This window comes from Myotis lucifugus, unplaced genomic scaffold (assembly GCF_000147115.1).
Source record: "Myotis lucifugus unplaced genomic scaffold, Myoluc2.0 scaffold_297, whole genome shotgun sequence".
NCBI classification, from domain to species: Eukaryota; Metazoa; Chordata; class Mammalia; order Chiroptera; family Vespertilionidae; genus Myotis; species Myotis lucifugus.
The window spans coordinates 118,100-136,899 of record NW_005871345.1 but is presented as its reverse complement, the minus strand read 5'-3'; the positions used below and the strand labels follow the sequence as shown (position 1 = coordinate 136,899).

At 44.3% G+C, this 18,800-nt stretch overlaps 1 protein-coding gene across 5 annotated transcripts; it reads left to right on the top strand.

Annotated features, from left to right (window-relative positions):
* Nucleotides 1-10,713: 10,713 nt before the first annotated feature.
* NGDN (neuroguidin) lies at nucleotides 10,714-18,588 on the top strand. Of its 5 annotated transcripts, none has more exons than XM_023763685.1 (12): nucleotides 10,752-10,770; nucleotides 11,084-11,143; nucleotides 11,380-11,475; nucleotides 11,747-11,818; nucleotides 15,736-15,873; nucleotides 16,129-16,213; nucleotides 16,299-16,351; nucleotides 16,580-16,700; nucleotides 16,796-16,964; nucleotides 17,641-17,797; nucleotides 17,935-17,992; nucleotides 18,423-18,588. In XM_023763685.1, the coding sequence occupies exons 4-12, from the start codon at nucleotides 11,750-11,752 to the stop codon at nucleotides 18,440-18,442; spliced, it is 870 nt and encodes a 289-aa protein (XP_023619453.1). In that variant the 5' UTR covers nucleotides 10,752-10,770; nucleotides 11,084-11,143; nucleotides 11,380-11,475; nucleotides 11,747-11,749; the 3' UTR covers nucleotides 18,443-18,588. The 5 variants fall into 5 exon arrangements, with proteins under 5 accessions (XP_006100102.2, XP_023619452.1, XP_023619453.1 ...); XM_014465467.2 differs by having other exon boundaries at nucleotides 11,380-11,487; XM_006100040.2 differs by lacking the exon at nucleotides 11,380-11,475 and having other exon boundaries at nucleotides 10,714-10,770.
* The last annotated feature ends 212 nt before the right edge of the window (nucleotides 18,589-18,800 follow it).

The window sequence follows — 18,800 nt, the reverse complement described above, 5'->3', positions numbered from 1 at the left end:
TATTCTTTAGGTCACATTTGTACCTGTCCTTTGTTATGGAAGTTCTGAAGTGGCCTTTAGCCAAAAGTCAATCAAAAGTTCTGACCAAGATCCTAATATAGTTGGTGACTCCGATTCAGCCCTCGAGCTGACAGCTGGTGAGGTGTGGATGACTGGATTCCTGATGCAAAAGCTTAAGCCCAGAAGCATCTGAAATTCCCTGTTCCCTAGTCTCCTCCTGCTCGGTCTGCTTCCATGGGCCCGCCACTCCCCACTGCAGACCCCAGGCTGAGTCAATACTAGCACCTCTGATTTCTGCCACTTTCCAGAGAACTATGCCCTGGCCAATCAAGGGAACAGTCGGGATGAAAAAAAGGAAAGAAAAATGCAAAGCCATTGTTATAGATCCTGACAGAGCAAGGCCAGTAGGATAAGGGCCTGAAATATGGAACTATTTTGTCTTGCAAACAGGGAGTGTGCATGTGGAGGACTAAAGTGGGAGAAAGGCTTGAAATCAAGAGAATGGAGTACAGGGAATGGGGTCTACAGCCCCAGAGGATACTGGTGAGCCCTAGGGAAGCCAAGCCAAGGATCTTCGGGAGGAGAATAGGAAGGATGGCCTGGCTCCCACTCCTCAGCCTTTTTCGTCTCTCCTGTGCCTCATCACACCTGTGGGATCATTCTTGCCCCTGCCACTGGCCCCATTTCAGGCCCCAGACAGGAAGGATAGAATGAGTCTTACCCACACTTGGAGTCCAGCATCAAGTCATTCTTGCTGCTGTGCCCTAGTTCTAAAAACTCAGCTTCTATCTTGTTCCTAAGACTTGAGCCCCATCCTGTGCCCCAGTCTGGTAACTGAGCGCTGTTCCCTTTGCTAGAGTCCCTGTCTTGGTACCCTCTAGTTTTTATAGTTCCTATCTACTTATTAGAGACTAGAGGCCCAGTGCACGAATTTGTGCACAGGTGGGGTCCGGCAAGCCCAGCCCCAATAGGTGGATTGGGCCAGGCTTGTCAGGAGGAGGAGACGGTGGGAGGTTGGCAGCCGGCCCGCCCCAATCAATCGGGGTGGGCCAGCTGGGGGGAGGGGCTGTGGGTGGTGGGCCAGCTGGGCCCACCCCTGAATGGGGTGGGGGCGTGATCAGGGGTGAGGCTGGCTTGGGAAAAAGGCAGGGGGGGGAGGTGGGGGGGGGGGGGTTGGCCCCCCCCCTGCGTCGGGGGGGGGGAAGGGACCTAATACAGGCGGGGGGGGCTGGGGGGAGGGGCCTTGGGAGGTTGGCCATCCGGCCCCACCCCCCATTGGGCCGGTTCACTGGCAGCAGTGGGCGTCATAGCGACCAGAGCTGGTCGTTACAGCGGTCCGGTCGATGGCTTTAGATAGATAGATAGATAGATAGATAGATAGATAGATAGATAGATAGATTAGATTTTCCCTTTAAGCCCCAGACTGGAAGCTGAGGACCCTGTTTTTTTTGCCAATAGAGGGAGACTGCATATCTTAATGATTTAGAGAGTACATTTTAACATCAAATAGACCTGTATTCAAAAACTCTGGCTTCACTAAGGGACCAGCTGTGTGACTTGGGTGAATTACTTAACCTCTGGGAAAAAAGTAAAGTATTATGCAGAATGTTGTGACTCAAAGTGTGATCCATGGACTGATACATCCACATCAGTGGGAGCTTGTTAGAACTGCAGAAACTCAGGCACCAACCCAGACCTATTAAACAGAACCTACATTTTAACAAGACCCCACCCCCACCCCCACCCCCTGCCAGGTGATTTGATGAACATTAACATTTGAGAAGCAGGAGGATCTTGCTTTGAGTCCCAGCTTTAAACCTAAGTCTTGCCCTAACCAGTTTGGCTCAGTAAATAGAGCATTGACCTGTGGACTGAAGGTCCCAATTCTGGTCAAGGGCATGTACCTTGGTTGTGGCTCCATCTCCAGTAGAAGGCATGCAGGAGGCAGCTGATTGATGATTCTCTCATTGATGTTTCTAACCCTGTATCCCTCTCCCTTCCTCTCTGTAAACATCAATAAAATGTATTTTTAAAAAAGACTGTAGATTAAAAAAAAACAACCCTGAGACTTACTTACCCCATATACTTGGCTTTAGGATTATGTATATGAAGTTATAAAAAAAAAAAGTGGTATAGCCATTATGAAAAACAGTATGAAGATTTCTCAAAAAATTAAAAATAGAACTAACATATGATCTAGCAATCCCACTTCTTTGTATATATCCAAAGGAAATGAAATCACTGTCTTGAAGAGATATCTGCACCCCATGTTCATTGCAGCATTATTTACAATAGCCAAGACATGGAAACAAACTAAATGTTTATCAAAAGATAAAGGGTTAAAGAAAATGTTATATATATATATATCTCCATCCATTTGTGACAACATGGATGAACCTGGAGGACATTTTGCTAAGTGAAATATGCCAGACACAGAAAGACAAATACTTATATGTGGAATCTAAAATAGTTGAACTTAAACTCTTGGAAGCACAGAGTAGAAAGATGGTTCAGTGACTGGGAGGTGAGGAAAATTTCATTCAAAGGGTACAGAGAGTCAGGTATGATGGATAAATAAGTTCTGATGATCTAATGTACAATATGGTGGTGACTAGAGTTAACAATACTGTATTGGGTACTCCAAATTCGCTAAGAGAGTAGATATTAATTGTTCTTTCCAAAAGAAAGAAAAAGAAAGGTATCTATATGAGGTGATAAATATGTTAGTTAGCTTGATGGTAGTAATAATTTCATAATATATGCATATATCAAAACATGCTGCACATCTTAAATACATATACCTTTATTTATCAAATACTAGAAGGGTGGTGCACGAATTCGTGCACGGATGGGGTCCCTTGGCATAGCCTGCAGGGATTGGGCTGAAACTGGCAGTCCAATGCCGCCTGCTGCTCCCACTCACCCCAGCCTCTCTGTGTCTGCCATGGGCTCACTCCCAGTCAGTCCTGATCGGGAGGGGCTCACGCCACCACAGTGGTGCTCGCCAGCCATGAGCCCTGCATCTGGTGCCCATCCTGAAGGGGTTGGGGGCGGTGGGATGCCCTTGCCGGCCCAGGATCTGAATCCATCCCACTGACGTTCGCGCCTGTTGTGGGGAGCCACCTGGTGGCCACTTTTATATCATTTCTTCCTTATGGAGCATCTAGGGAGGGGAAGCGGCCATGGTGCCTGAGGCCAACTTCCAGGAGGCCAGAGGCACAGGCCCACTGGTGCCTGGCCAGTTCTCCAGAGATGGGACCTGCAGGACTACTGAGGTAGGGAGTGGCTGCCGCTGGACTGGTGGGCCGCTGGAACGGGTTGGTCAGCTGAGCAGCGCTTCCACTGTGGGAGTGCACTAACCACCAGGGGGCAGCTCCTGTGTTGAGCGTCTGCCCCCTGGTGGTCAGTGTACATCATAGCGACCAGTCAACCGGTCGTTAGGTCGTTTGGTCGCTTAGGCTTTTATATATATAGACTAGAGGCCCAGTGCACAAAAATTTGTGCACTCAGAGGGGGGAGGAGGGGTCCCCCAGCCCAGCCTGTGCCCTCTCGCAGTCTGGGACCCCTCGGGAGATAACGACCTGCTGGCTTAGGCCTGCTTCCGGGTGGCAGAGGGCACGCCCAATCCCTAGCTGCAGCCCCTGGTCAGGCTCAGAGCAGGGCCGATTGGGGAGTTGGGGCGCTGCCCCGTCATGCACAGAGCAGGGCGGATCGGGAGGTTGCGATGCCACCCTCAGTCACGCTCAGGGTAGGGCCGATTGGGGGGTTGGGGCACCGCCCCCTGTCACACTCAAGGCAGGGTCGATGGGGAGGTTGCGGCGCCACCCCCTGTCACGCACAGAGCAGGGCCAATCAGGGGGTTGGGGCGCTGCCCCCTCACTCACAGAGCAGGGCTGATAAGGGGGGTTGGGGCTCCGTACCCTGTCACACACAGAGCAGGGTCGATCAGGGGGTTGGGGAGCTCCCCCCTGTCACGCACAGATCCGGTGCCAGGAGGCATATTACCCTTTTACTATATAGGATAGAGGCCTGGTGCATGGGTGGGGGCCGGCTGGTTTTCCCTGAAGGGTGTCCTGGATCAGGGTGGGGGTCCCCACTGGGGTGCCTGGCCAGGCTGGGTGAGGGGCTGAGGGCCGTTTTCCGGCTGGCGGGTGACTGGAGCTCCCAACCGCTCCTTTTTTTCTTTTTTTTTTTTTATTCTGGGCCAGCTTTAGCTCTGAGGCCTCGCTGCTAAAAACATTGATACAATGTTGCGGTCCGGCTGGCTGAAGCCCGGCTGACTGAAAGCCGGTTTCTGGGGTTTTGTTTAGCTTCTTATTTGCAACATAGTACATAGTTGCTTAGAGTTGCAGCTGAGAGGCCGGCAAGTCAGGCGGGGAACGTTGGAGTCCGCAGTCACTGGAGCAAGCAAGCCTCCCTGTTCGCTTCAGTGCAGGGCTGCCGGCCGCCATCTTGGCTGACAGTTAATTTGCATAAGAATATGCTGATTAGCCAATGGGAAGGGTAGCGGTCGTACGCTAATTACCATGTTTCTCTTTTATTAGTGTAGATACCTCAATAAAGATGGGGGAGGGAAGAAGTTATAGATACTCCCAACAAACAGTGAATGCTCAATAAATGGTCTCTATTACTACCACTTGCCTGCTTGGCTTTCCAAACTTGTTCCAGTGCTCTCTTATTAGAATACTAGAGGCCCAGTGCACGAAATTAGTGCAAGGGGCTCGGCCCTTGCAGCCGAGGTGGCTGCCTTGGCCCTCGCAGCCCCAGCTTTGTCCGGAAGGTCATCTGGAAGGACATCCAGAAGGTCATTTGGCTGTCTGGTCTAATTAGCATATTATGTTTTTACTATTATAGCTCTTCCTGATTTTGAGGCTTTAATAGACTAACTCCTTTTATCTGATGCCAAGTTGGTCTGGACTTCCTTCCAGCATCTGTAATGCTCTCTAGGGTCTGCCCCATGTCAGTGGGCCCTGTTGTATAATTCCAGATCCCAGCTCCTTCCAGTTTGACTGTTCATTGAGAATTAAGGGACATGACAATGTTAATGGGAGCATGCCTCACCACAGACCATGAATGAACATACATTCCACCAGTACTGATCAAGCACCAACTTTGTGGCAGGTACTGTCCTGACTTCAGGAACTCACAGATTTAGGGGCAGACAAGCAGACATACAGTGAGACGTATAGTGTGACAGGTACTATAATGGAAGAAGTATCAGATGCTATGATGGAAGAGGTCATGGAGCACAAAGCAATGCTACGTAATCTAGACTGGAGGTCAGGGAAGGCTCCCTGGAGGAAATTACTTTTAGGTGAGACTTGAAGGGTGAGCTGGAGTGGGTCAAGGAAAGAGGAGCTGGGTGAGACCAGCATGTCCAAAGGTCTGAGAAGAATTGAAATGAATTCAATGTGACTAAAGAATGGGAGTAATCAAGGGGAAGTAATCAAGGCAAGAGAAGAGCCTGGAAGGTAGCTGACTGCTGGTCACGAAGAACCTTATGAATCAAATTAAAAGAGTTTGGACTTTATTCTACATGCACTGGGCAACAGTTAATATGTTTTAAGAGGGGAAAGTGATGTATCTGATTTTATAGACTAGGTGGTGTAATCAGTCATTCTTGGGATAAGTGACATTAAGTTTTCTGATTCATTTGTATAGGCAAGCCCCCAATCACAAATGTCCTCATAACACAGATGCAGCCCTAGCTGGTTTGGCTCAGTGGATAGAGTGTCGGCCTGCAGATGATGGGTCCCAGGTTTGATTCCTGTCAAGGGCATGTACTTTGATTGCAGGCTCCTCCCTGGCCCAGGCCCTGGTCAGGGTGAGTGCAGGAGGCAACCAATTGATGTGTTTCTCTCACATCAATATTTCTGTCTTTCCCTCTCCCTTCCACTCTCTAAAAATCAATGGGAAAATATCCTTGGGTGAGGATTAAAAAAACAAACAAACAAACAAAATAAATAAAAAGTTATAAGACAGATGCAGAGAAAGAAGATTTGACTCACAGAAAAGAGGAAGCAATGTGACGGAGGAGGCAGATATTGGAGCTGCCAGCTCGGAAGAGGAAGAAAATGGATTATCCCCTTGGGCCTCCAGAGGGAGCATGGCCTTGACAACACCTTGATTTCAGACCAGTGAAAGTAATTTCAGACTTCTGGTCTTCTGAACAGCGAGAGAATAAATGTCTGTTGTTTTAAGTTACCAAGCTTGTAGTAATTTGTAAAAGCAGTAATTGGAAATCAATACAGCATAAAAAAAAAATAACTCAAGAATGAATTTAACAAAAGAAGTACAAAATTTACTCTCTGAAAACTATAAAATACTAGAGGTCCAGTGCATGAATTTGTGCGCAGGTGGGGTCCAGATGGCCTGGCCCCAGTCGGGGCAGATCGTGGCCAGGCCTGTCGGGAGGAGGAGATAGTGGGAAGTTGGCCAGCTGGCCCGCCCCGATCAGGCCAATCAGGGCTGGGCTGGCTGGTGAGGGGCCATGGGCAATTGGCTGGCAGGCCCCGCCCCCAATTGGGGTGGGGGGCCTATTGGGGGCCAGCAGCCTGGGGGAGGGGCCATCAGTGGTTGGCTGGCTGGCCCTGCCTCTGATCAGGGTGGGGGACTGATCTGGGGTGGGGCCAGGTGGGGGAAGGGGCTACAGGAGGTTGGCTGGCTGGCCCCGCTCCCTATTGGGGTAGGGGGTAGCAATCAGGGGCAAAGTTAGCCAGGAGGAGGGGCTGCCGGTTGACCTGGGTGGTGGGGGCCCATCAGGGGTGGGGCTGGCCGGGAGGAGGGGCTGCAGGGGGTTGGCCGGCAGCCCCACCCACTGATCGGGGTGGGAGAGGCTGATCAGGAGTGGGGCGGCTGGGGGGAGGGGTCACGGGAGGTTGTCCGGTGGCCCCACCCCCTGATCAGACCGGTTCACTGACCGCAGTGAGCATCATAGCTAACGGTCGTTCTGGTCATCATGGCGTTCCAGTCACTGGCTTTTTATATATAGACTAGAGGCCCAGTGCACAAATAAATGCACTAGTGGGGTCCCTTGGCCTGGCTGGCGATCGGGGCCGATAAGGGCAAGCAGGCCCAGGGGAGGGGCCCCAGGAAGTTGGCCAGCTGCCCTGCCCTGATCAAGGCCATCAGGGCCGGCTAGCGTGGAGGGGGGGAGAGGGGGGTCGAGGGAGGTTGGCTGTGGGAGAGCACTGACCACCAGGGGGCAGCTCCTGTGTTGAGCATCTGTCCCCTGGTGGTCAGTGTGCATCATTGCAACTGGTCATTCAGTTGTTCGGTCGCTTAGGCTTTTGTATATATAGATTATTAAAAGAACATTTTAAAGACCTAAACAAATAGAAAGACATTTCATACTCATGGATCAGAAGGCTTAATATTGTTAACATGGCAACAGTCTCCAAATTGATCTACAGATTCAACGCAATCCCTATCCAAAGTCCAATTAGCTTTTTTTGCAAAAATTTACAAACTGATCCTAAAGTTCATATAAAAATGCAAGGGACCTAGAATAGTCAAATAATCTTGAAGGACTCACACTTCCCAATTTCAAAACTTATTACAAAGGTAACATAGTATAGTACTGGTATAAGGACAGACATAAAGATAGACCAATGAAATATAATTAAGAGTCCAGGAATAAACCTGTACATTTATGGTCAATTAATTTTCAAAAAGCATACAAGATAATTCAATGGGGAAGTAATAGTTTTTCAACAAATGGTGCAGGGACAACTGGATATTACAATGAAAAATAATGAAGGTGGAGCCCTATATCACACCGTACACAAAAATTAACTCAATGGATCAAATATCTAAATGTAAAAGTTAAACTCTTAGTATAAAACATAAGCACAAATCTTCATAACCTTATATAAAGCAATGGCTTCTTAGATAATACACCTAAAGCACAAGCAACCAAAGAAAAATTAGATAAGTTGGACTTCATCAAAATTAAAAATGTTGTGCTTCAAATGATACACATCAAGCAAGTTAAAAGACAACCCACAGAATGGGAGAAAATATTTGGAAATCATATATTTGATAAGGGACGTGTATCCAGAATATAAAAAGAATTCTTACAACCAATAATAAAAAGACAAATAACCCAATTAAAAATGGACAAATGATCAGAATAGACATTTCTTCAAAGAAGATATACAAATGGCCCATAAGCACATCAAAAGATGCTTAATATCACTAGCCATTAGGGAAATGCAAATCAATATCACAATGAGATACTAATTCATACTCACTAGCGGGGGCGGGGCTACAATAAGAAGACAGATTAAAGCACGTGTTGGCAAGGCTATGGAGAAACTGGAAGCCTCATTCATTGCTGGTGGGAATGTAGAATGGTTCATCCTCTTTGGAAAACAGTCTACAAGTTCCTCAAATGGTTAAGCAGAGTTACTATATGACCCAGCAACTCCATTCCTAGGTACATACTCAAGAGAAATGAAAACATACTTCTCCATAAAAGCTTGTATACAAATGTTCATACAACTATTCACAACAGCCAATAAGTGGAAACAACTCAAATGCCCATCAACTTATGAATACAAAAAAAAATGTGGCATAATCCATGCAATGAAATATTCAGCAACAAAAAGGTATAAAGTTACGATACATGCTACAGCATAGATGAACTTTGAAAACATTATGCTAGGTGAAAGTGCCAGTCACAAAAGACCATCTATTGTATGATTCCATTTTTATGAAATGCCCAGAATAGGCAAAGATTAGTGGTTGCCTAGGACTGGAGGTGAGAAAAAAAAGGGTGACTGCTATTGGGCACATTCCTTTAGGGCGTGATAAAACTGTTCTAAAATTGTGATATTTCACAACTCAGTGAATATACTAAAATGTATTGAATTTTATGCTTTAAATGGGTGCATTTTATATGTATTAAATCTCAATAAAGCTGTTAAATTTACTCAGTATGTATGTGCAAATGTTATGATTGCCAGTTTATGATCTTGTCTTCTTTGCCAACACTTGCTGAGTCCTAGAAGAGTTTTATAAAGATTTACTGTACTGCTAACTCCAAGATTTTCTTGTAACGAAATGGCTGATAAATATTTAATAATCAAAAACAAAACAAGGCAGTGTAAATTTGTCATTGATATAACGCATAAGAACAAAACTAAATTTCAAGTTCCAAGGAAAGGAAAAGCTTATTTGTGACCTAACTTGTGAATTTGTTGAAATGGAAACTTTTCCTAATACAAATCCTGACAAATGGTACGAAAACTGTTGGTTCATTGACTGAGTAGGCTGTTGAAGTACCCTGAGCTTGCATGCTGGGCCTGAAGCAGCAAGTAATTGTTAGAAATAAGGCATGGAGACTGGATTCCCCTTGCCTTCTTTTTTCTTTTTAAAAAAATATGTTTTATTCATTTTTTACCGAGAGGAAGGGAGAAGAATAGAGAGCTAGAAACATTGATGAGAGAGAAACATCGATCAGCTTCCTCCTGTACAGCCCCTACTGGGGACGTGCTCACAACCAAGGTACATGCCCCTGATGGGAATCGAACCTGGGATCCTTCAGTCCGCAGGCCGACGCTCTATCCACTGAGCCAAACCGGTCAAGGCTGCTTTCTTCTTCTTGAGTCCACAGATGATTTAGAAACCAGGACTACCTCACCCTGGCTGCTGAGATACAGAGGTTAGTCCTTCCTTAATTCCAGAGGCAGCTCCAAGTCAGACCCGATTTCTAGTCCTAAGTCCGCTCCGCAGTTGCGGGGCAAATTCAAGACCTTCATTTGCTCTCGCGGTGCTTCTTTCCTAAGGCAGACGAAGAGAACGACTCCTACCATCCAACCTACTTTACCTGCGAGAAGCAGGAGTGAACCGACCCGGTTGAGAGTGCTGAGAAAATCTGAGGTAGGACATAATGCAATATGCATAGGCTGGGTTTGAACCAAGTTCTGCTGGGGACCTGTGTGACCAGGGGCAAGTCACCTAAATCTGAACCGGCTTCGTTATTTGTAAAACGTACTCCCTTTCATGTCTTCAAACTGGTAGTTATGAGGAGTGTTGGGGCGGCATCTGGGGGTGGGGGTGGGGGGTGTCTTTCCGTAGCGCCCTCAGACGCGCACGAAGAGGGCGAGTGTCCTGGTTGTCCATGTCTAAACCCTGGCTCCGGTTCTCTCGCCCAACTGTCTTATTTACAGATAAACAAAGTTCCGTGGTTACACAGAAGGACGGCCACAAACCCCATCCAAGGGCCTTGGGGTTTGTGAGCAATTCGGCACGACCTGCGTGGGAGCAGCAGCAGGCGGTGGCAGCTGCACAACGTGGCCACCTCCTCGGCGACAAACGGAGGCGCGCCACCTAGAGGCCGGCTCAGGCCCCGCAAGGGAAGCGTCCTGAAGACTCCGGGTACTGCGGCATCCCGGAGCCAATACGCTCTCAGTTAGCTCTGCTAACTCCTTTCTTCCATTGGGCCTCTATAACTGCCAATCAATCATTTGCCCAGTTTTTATTGGTTTAACTTCGATCATTCTACTCAATTTACTAATCACATGTTTCGTTCGAGAACATCTTTACGTCATTAGCTCCCTTCCAAATCTGACGGATTTAACCAGTTCTTCTATTCCATTGGCTGGCCCCAGTCCCTCCCCTAGTACATCCTGTTCGAGGCGGAAGTGAGAGAATCTCTATTCCTATTGGCTTAGATTTGCAAGCGGTGGTTGTCCATCAGTCTATCAACCAGGAAGTACGACTCCGGAAGGGGCGGGCTTTGCGACAATGGCGGCGCCGGTGCCTACGGTGTGTTCTCTTTCTCTTTCTCAGGTTGCTATCGTGGATGCTGCCTTTACCTTAAGTGATTCAGGCAAATTATTGGCGCGAGGGAAGGGTGGTGATGAACGTGGCTTCAGGGAGGCAACCTCCCTGGCACAGCGTGGGGAAACGGGCTGGAATTACCGCTCCTCACCAGTAACCTCTGAGGGGCTGGCCCGCTAGAAGGCAAGTTGTGAACAGGAGTGGGAAGGCCGGAAGTCTCGGGTGTCCGAAGGAAAGTGGGGGCTTTTCCACCTCAGAATCCTGAGGGAAGAATGGCTTTTCTTTATTCTCCCTATAGGAGGTGCTGGAGTCAGACCTGCCGAGAGCGGTGGCACTTTTGAAAAACCTCCAGGAGCAGGTGAGTAATATCACCCTTTTGGAATAGATTAATCAGGGATTGACTTTGACTTCGTGTGCTGTTCACCTCCAAACTGTTGATTTGGGAGCATATATTTGAATGCTACCAAATGCCATAAAAGCAATGATTTGATGACCTTTTCAGGCTACAATGAAAAGTAATTGACTTCTACATCTAAAGGAATACAGAAAACTTAAGAAAAAAACTATCTGAATCAGTTTCCTTTCTTCTTATAGTTAAGGAAACTGATGCTGGGAAAGGTGATGCGACTTGCCTTTTGGGTGCCCAGCTAATACACATTTATGTAGTGCTATGCATTGTAAGTTCAACAGGTACGGATAAAGGTATGGTCCCCATGGCTTCCCCATGCTTTGGTAAGGTGATTTCTTTAGCTTTAAGAAGAGGTGAAAAGTTTTTTCTACCTTTTGAAGAAGTATCAGAAACCATCTCTTGTTATTCTTTTCCAGAACTGAAAAGAAAATACTGTACGTTGAACAGTGTTTAAGATAACTTTTAGGTGGCATTGTTTAGCTTATGCCCTTTACAGCTTATGGAGATCACTTGATGTATTCTAGTCAGCTGTTTTATTTTGACTAATTTCAGGTAATGGCTGTAACTGCACAAATTCAAGCTCTGACGAAAAAAGTTCAAGCTAGAACCTATCCAACAGAGAAGGTAAGACATACTTGAAGAGTAAGCATCCCGAGTTGATGTTCTCAACAGTTCTTTCACGATAGGTTTATTGAATGTCTTTGTATACTAAGTGCTGGAGCTTTAAAGACGAATAAAGCCCAGTTTCTGTGCTGAAGTCTAGTGAGTGATACAGATCAAAGTAATAGGTATAAGCGGTAGCAGCCATGTTGTAGAGTCATGACGAGTGCTGTGCAAGCTGAGGAGAAAGATTAAATAATTGCCAGAGGAGCAGAGGAAGACAGGAAAGACTTATCAGAGAAGGTAACAGGATTGTGAGGAATAAATAGGAGTCAGAAGTACAGAAAGAAGCAGATGTGTAAAGGCACGAAGTCCTGAAAGCATGGTGATATTCTGGGAAAGGAGCTAAGTCCTTTAGTGTGTGTGTGTGTGTGTGTGTGTGTGTGTGTTAGGGGTAGGAAAAAAGACTGGAAAAGTAGTGATTGTGAGAAGTCTTGCCAACTGAGGCGTTAACTATTGTGTTTCTTCTAATCCAAGATGCTGTTAATGGAGAACATCACTCATTTTATATATATTAAGAAAAAATGCTACCTGTTAATCTGTGACATGTACTAAAATACTGTTGATTAAAAGATGCATCTTGACTTCAGAGATGTCAAAATATGAAAACAATGTGCATCTTAAAATTGAAAGATGGTGGTTTATAAATTAACATCTTATATCAGGGATTATTGAGTATGGCCAGTATAAACAGAGGGTTCTGGATTCCTCTACTTAATTAAACTGGAAAATCTGGTGTCATCTGTTTTATATATTGAACTTTTTTGCCGAGATATTATTTAAGATACCATAGGTTAACAAAAGTATGAAAAGCATTGATGGATTTTTAATCACGGGATTTATTCTTTGGAAAGCAGTTTTGTTCTTTAGAAAGATAGCTAACAGCATTTTAAAAAATAATTTTTTGTAATTGATTTCAGAGAGAAAGGGAGAGGGAGAAAGAGAAACATCAATGATGAGAATCATTGATTTGCTGCCTCCTGCACGCCCCCTACTGGGGACTGAGCCCACAACCTGGGCATATTCCCTGAGCAGGAATCAAACCATGACCTCCTGGTTCACCGCTGAAGGCTCAACCACTGAGACACCAGCCAGGCATAAGAGCATTTTTAATATATTCTCTTTGTCTTTTCTTTCTCATCAAATTTTGTTCTTGTCTATTTTTATACTTTCTGCTTATTTTTTTATCTTTGCTTTTTTTTCCTTTGTGTTTCTCATGCTTGTAACTCATTTTGCACTTGGCAGTGCCTATGCATGTCAGAAGAGCCTACTTCTCAAACTCTTGGCTGTCTTTATTCTGGGTACCATGCTTTGCTTCAGTTTAATGCCTTTTTGAGATGGGCTACCAGCATGTATCTTAGATCACTATATATTTGTTTATTCACTGAGCAGATATTTACTAGCTTATCACCAAAGACTTTTACTAGGTGTTTTACAGGGTTACAAAGTGTTTTCATGTTATATTATTTGCACCTCATAATTGCTCTTTGACACAGGAAGGAAATAGTGTTCATATTACAGATGAGGGGACTGATGTTAGAAGGTTAAGTGACTTACTCAATATTTGATTACTGAATACCTAATTCAAAAGTTAAACTCAGTTTGCCTGCCTTTAAATCCTTTGCTTATCTTAAGAGCTTATCTTGTTAGACTCAGACTGAGTTTGAATCCCAGTTTTATTCCTATTACTGTGTAATCTTAGGCAGAGTATTTAACCTTTTTGATATAGGTCTTCCTAGAACGAATGACAATGAAAACACAACAATCCAAAACCTATGGGACACGGTGAAAGCAGTCCTGAGAGGGAAGTTCATAGCATTACAAGCCTCCCTCAAAAAACCTAAGAAAAACTGGTAATAAATTATCTAACTCTACAACTTAAAGAATTAGAAAGAGAGCAACAAGAAAAGCCCAGGAAGGAGATAATAAAGATCAGAGCCCTATCTGGTTTGGCTCAGTGGATAGAGCGTTGGCCTGCGGACTGAGGGGTCCCAAGTTTAATTCTGGTCAAGGGCACATGCCCAGGTTGCAGGCTCGATCCCCAGTAGGGAGCGTGCAGGAGGCAGCCGATCAATGATTCTCTCTCATCATTGATGTTTCTATCTCTCCTTCTCCTTTCCTCTCTGAAATCAATAAAAATATCTTAAAAAAAATAAAATAAAGATCAGAGCAGAAATAAATGAAATAGAGACCAAAAAAACTATACAAAAGATCAAGAAACCAAGAGCTGGTTCTTTGAAGGATAAACAAGATTGATGGACCTCTAGCTAGGTCACCAAGAAGCAAAGAGAGAGGACCCAAATAAACAGAATCAGAAATGAAAGAGGCGAGATAACAACAGACCCCACAGAAATACAAAAGATTGATATGGGTCTTCCTAGGACTATGGACTTTCTCAGTTTTATTTTATACAACAGTGACTCCTTTTTAAAAAATATAGCCCTAACCGGTTTGGCTCAGTGAATAGAGTGTCGGCCTGCGGACTGAAGGGTCCCAGGTTCGATTCCGGTCAAGGGCATGTACCTTGGTTGCGGGCATATCCCCAGTGGGGCTTGTGCAGGAGGCAGCTGATTGATGTTTCTCTCTCATCGATGTTTCTAACTCTCTATCCCTCTCCCTTCCTCTCTGTAAAAAATCCATAAAATATATTTAAAAAAAAAATAACAAAAAATAAAAAATAACTATAGCTTAAGTCAGTGCTCACACATTGTACTTTCTTTTACTTAAAAGAATAAACATATAATATTTGTTCAATTTTCTGCCTGTAAATATAATAAACTTTTAATTTTAGAAGGTTTGGCAGATACGTAAAAACACAAAGAAGAAAATTAAAAGTTTTATATAATCACTGTTCTAAGATAACCACTAGGGTACATTTTTTTGGAAATTTCTTTTATTATAAAAGTAATGCATGCTTGATGAAAAAACAGTTTCACAGTACAAGCACTCCATTTCTTCCTTTTTCTCATTTTGTTCTCCAGGGATGGCAGTTGTTAATTATGTGTTATTTTCCAGACATATTTTTATACATATAAAATGTGTGCATCATACTCCCCCCATTTTAGTTGGAACCATATTACAAACATTTTCTACAGAGTGTAGAAAGTGTTGTGATATGAAACTAAGTATGAAAGGAATTATGTCAGTATGTATAGATCATTGTTTTTACCTATATTGTATAATTCCATTGTATGGGGATAGAATCAGTAATTGTTTTTGATTAAATTAGTTTAGAATTCAGCATTATGGAGGCTTTTTTAAAAAATGTGTTTTTATTTATTTCATAGAGGAAGGGGTGAGGGAAGAGAGAGATAGAAACCTTAATGAGGAGAGAGAATCATTGATTGGCTGTTTCCTGCACACCCTCCACTGGGGATTGAGCCTGAAACCTGGGTATGTGCCCTCACCAGGAATGGAACCATGACCTCATGGTTCATGAGTCAATGCTTAACCACTGAGCCACACTGGCTGGGCTGGAGGCATTTTTTATTGTCACAACTTGAGAGGATATCAGTGAGTAGAGGCCAGTGATGCTGCTGAGCATTCTCCAGCACCTAGACAGCAGTCCACAAATGATCTCCCTAAATGTTAATAGCTCTGAGGTTGAGAAATCCTGCTGTAGTTATTTTGGAGATATCTTATTGATTTTCTTGCTCTTACTGTGTTTCAAAAGTGCTCTGAGCTTTGCTTTTCTCTTGTTAGCATAATTTTCTCTGTGGCTATTTCAGGTACAGCCACCCCCCTTGAGATTACTCCAGATATCTTACATTAATTGATTGGGAAAAACTTGAACTTGGAAAAGATTATCCTGTTTGTCCTAGGCTTTCCTGATTCTCTGGCTAAAACAGAATTTGCACCTCTTATTGTTTTGTTTAACTCAGGGTCTCAGCCTCTTGGAAGTGAAAGACCAGTTGCTGCTCATGTACCTTATGGATTTGAGCCATCTCATCCTGGACAAAGCCTCAGGAGGGTCTCTTCAGGGACATGCGGCAGTTTTGAGACTGGTGGAGATTCGCACGGTATGAAGCATTTGGCATCTTAGAGTCCTAAGTTTCCAAATCCTGAACTCCAGGACTATCACACAATAGCTCTCATTTAAGTGAATGTTCTCATATTTAAGTGAGAAAACCAAATGAAAGATAGTATTTTTCTCTTCTTTGGTTCTAACTTTGTGCATATGCTAATTAAGTGCTTTATCTGGCAACTTAATATAGGGACTCTGCTATGTGCTTAACTTTGGGAAGGGAATGTGATCCTTTCTAACCATGTTACAGGTTTTGGAAAAAATTCGTCCCTTGGATCAAAAACTGAAGTATCAAATTGACAAACTGGTCAAGACTGCAGTGACAGGCAGCCTCAGTAAGTGGGAGAAGCTGTAAGGTTATGTGGATTCCATCATAAAGTCCAAAATCTTACAAAATCTCTTGGGGGTTTTTTGTTTCAGGTGAGAATGACCCACTCCGTTTTAAGCCTCATCCCAGCAATATGATGAGCAAGGTAAGGGGGTGCGTTGTCCTGATTTTCCTGAATGAGTCTCGTGGTGATCCTGGATCTCCTGGGATTCTCTTATTACTCTTGATTCCCAGCTTGTGCCTTAGAGTGCTGAGTATGAGATTCCCCCTTCTGCCTTTTATTTTCCCACCTCCCCAGGGTATGCCAGCTTTGGTTTTTCTTATCATCTGTCTAACACTTCCTAAGTTTATGGACATTATATTCTTTTTATAGTTGAGCTCTGAGGATGAGGAAGATGAAGCAGAGGAAGGACAGTCTGGGGCTGCAGGGAAGAAATCTGCAAATGGAGCAGTTAAGAAATATGTTCCACCGCGCTTGGTGCCAGTACATTATGGTATGAACCGTGGCTACCACCTCCTCGGTGTGAATTGTGTTTCTCTTCTTCTTTTCTCTGTTCTGGGATAACCTTTGCTAATTTTTATCACATAGATGAAACAGAGGCTGAGCGGGAAAAGAAGCGTCTAGAACGAGCCAAGAGACGAGCATTGAGCAGCTCTGTTATTCGTGAACTTAAGGAGCAGTACTCAGATGCTCCAGAGGAAATCCGTGATGCCCGGCATCCTCATGTTACTCGCCAGAGTCAGGAGGATCAACACAGGTCTGAGTCCTTGTAATTAGACATTATTTTCTGCGCTGTAGAGACCTGTCCTTGTGCTTTGGATGAATATGGTTAAGTCTAGTGCCAAACAAACCCACATTATATAGAGAATGGAGTGGGAAACTTGGGAGGACAGTTTCTAAGAATTAGGGGTTTGAAGTACAGACTAAGAACTAGGAAGAAGATATCCCCTCCTCCCCCAACTGAACAAATGCTATATGAAGGAGAACACTTTAAAGCAGGTTTTTGTAATGGCATCAAGAGTGCTAGATAAATTCAGGGAAGAGAAGTAGAGAAGTGATTGTAACTTAAATACCGACTCCTTGACCTTGCCCAGGTGATAGGTTGGAGTGAAGGGGCCCATGTAGCTAATCCTGTCTATAGATCTGAAATATAAGAGTTCTCTGATATAATAATAATTTAAATATTCCAGTGGTTGGACTTTGAGGTCATCAGTAGGGAGGAGGGAAATTCTAGCACAAAGAACGTTTCTTTGAGGAAGTTCAGTGTTGAGCATTTGGTATGTCCTTACTATATACTATATTGCCCTGCTGTGAAATCTGTTGAGAACTGTCATAATCAGGGGTGAGTAAAATGTCTGGGCCCAGGTTCTGGGCTGCAGCTTGTGTGTTATGGACTGAGCATGTTAGACACAGTGTCTGTGTTTCTCTGACAGGATTAACTATGAGGAGAGCATGATGGTGCGTTTAAGTGTCAGTAAGCGAGAGAAAGGACGACGAAAACGCGCAAATGTCATGAGCTCACAACTTCATTCTCTCACGCACTTCAGTGACATCAGTGCTTTGACAGGAGAAACCCCTCATCTTGATGAGGTGAGGTTGTGATACAGGGGTGGGAGGTGGTCTTCATGCTTTCAGCCAAATGCATGTGGGGCTCGTTGCTATGGGAAACTGGGGAAGAGATACCAACACTTACACTGCCACTCCTTTACTTCTCCATCTGTCTCCAGGATCAGAATCCTATTAAGAAGCGGAAGAAGATACCCAAGAAAGGTCGGAAGAAAAAAGGTCAGTAAATGGCTAGGAGTTAGGTGATCAAGTGCAGGGTGGAGAGTATGAATTGGGATGCCAGCTTTGAATTTGCCATCCTAGGTCTTACTAAGCCCTATAATATCTCTTCCGTGCTGGGCATTAATCTCTTTAGAGGTGGGATGTTATTTTTCTTCTTTCCCAAGCTGAAAATCAGCATAATTCACAGAAGAGATTTCTGGATTGTTCCTCTAAGCTCCCACACCTTTTCAGGCATCCTTAAATAAAACTACTAAAGTGTCACTTGAAGAAACCATTATCCCACTTCAATTTCTTCCTACTTCTAGTCTTTTGTCCTGGGAGGATATAGAGTAGTGCCTAGTGGCCTTCTCTTTAGATGTCTTTTTGTTCTGTTCCTCCAGCTTTTCCAACTGTCCTTTGCCTCATTCTTGATTTCCCTTCCTTTCAGGTTTTCGGAGGCGGCGGTGATTGTGGGTGTACATATTTATATATATTTTTTGTCATCCTGAGATACTTCCAGTTTCACTGTATGTAGGTCCTTTTCCTCGGAATTTATTGTTTGCTCTGGACATGTGGAAATCTGTTAATAAAACTGATTTTACTTACGAATTGAAGCCCCTATTGCACATGTATGACTCATTTGCTGGGTATGGGGTATTTTAGGTGAGAGGGCAATAAAAGGGAAAGATGAGGTTTTGAGGGGAGTGGGAGAAGTTTGGCTCTATATAGGTGTTTTTTAATAGAAACTAGAAATTGGTTATTTAACAAAATAAATAAATAAATGAGCTCTGGCCAATGTTGCTCAGTGCTTAGAATGTTGGCCCGT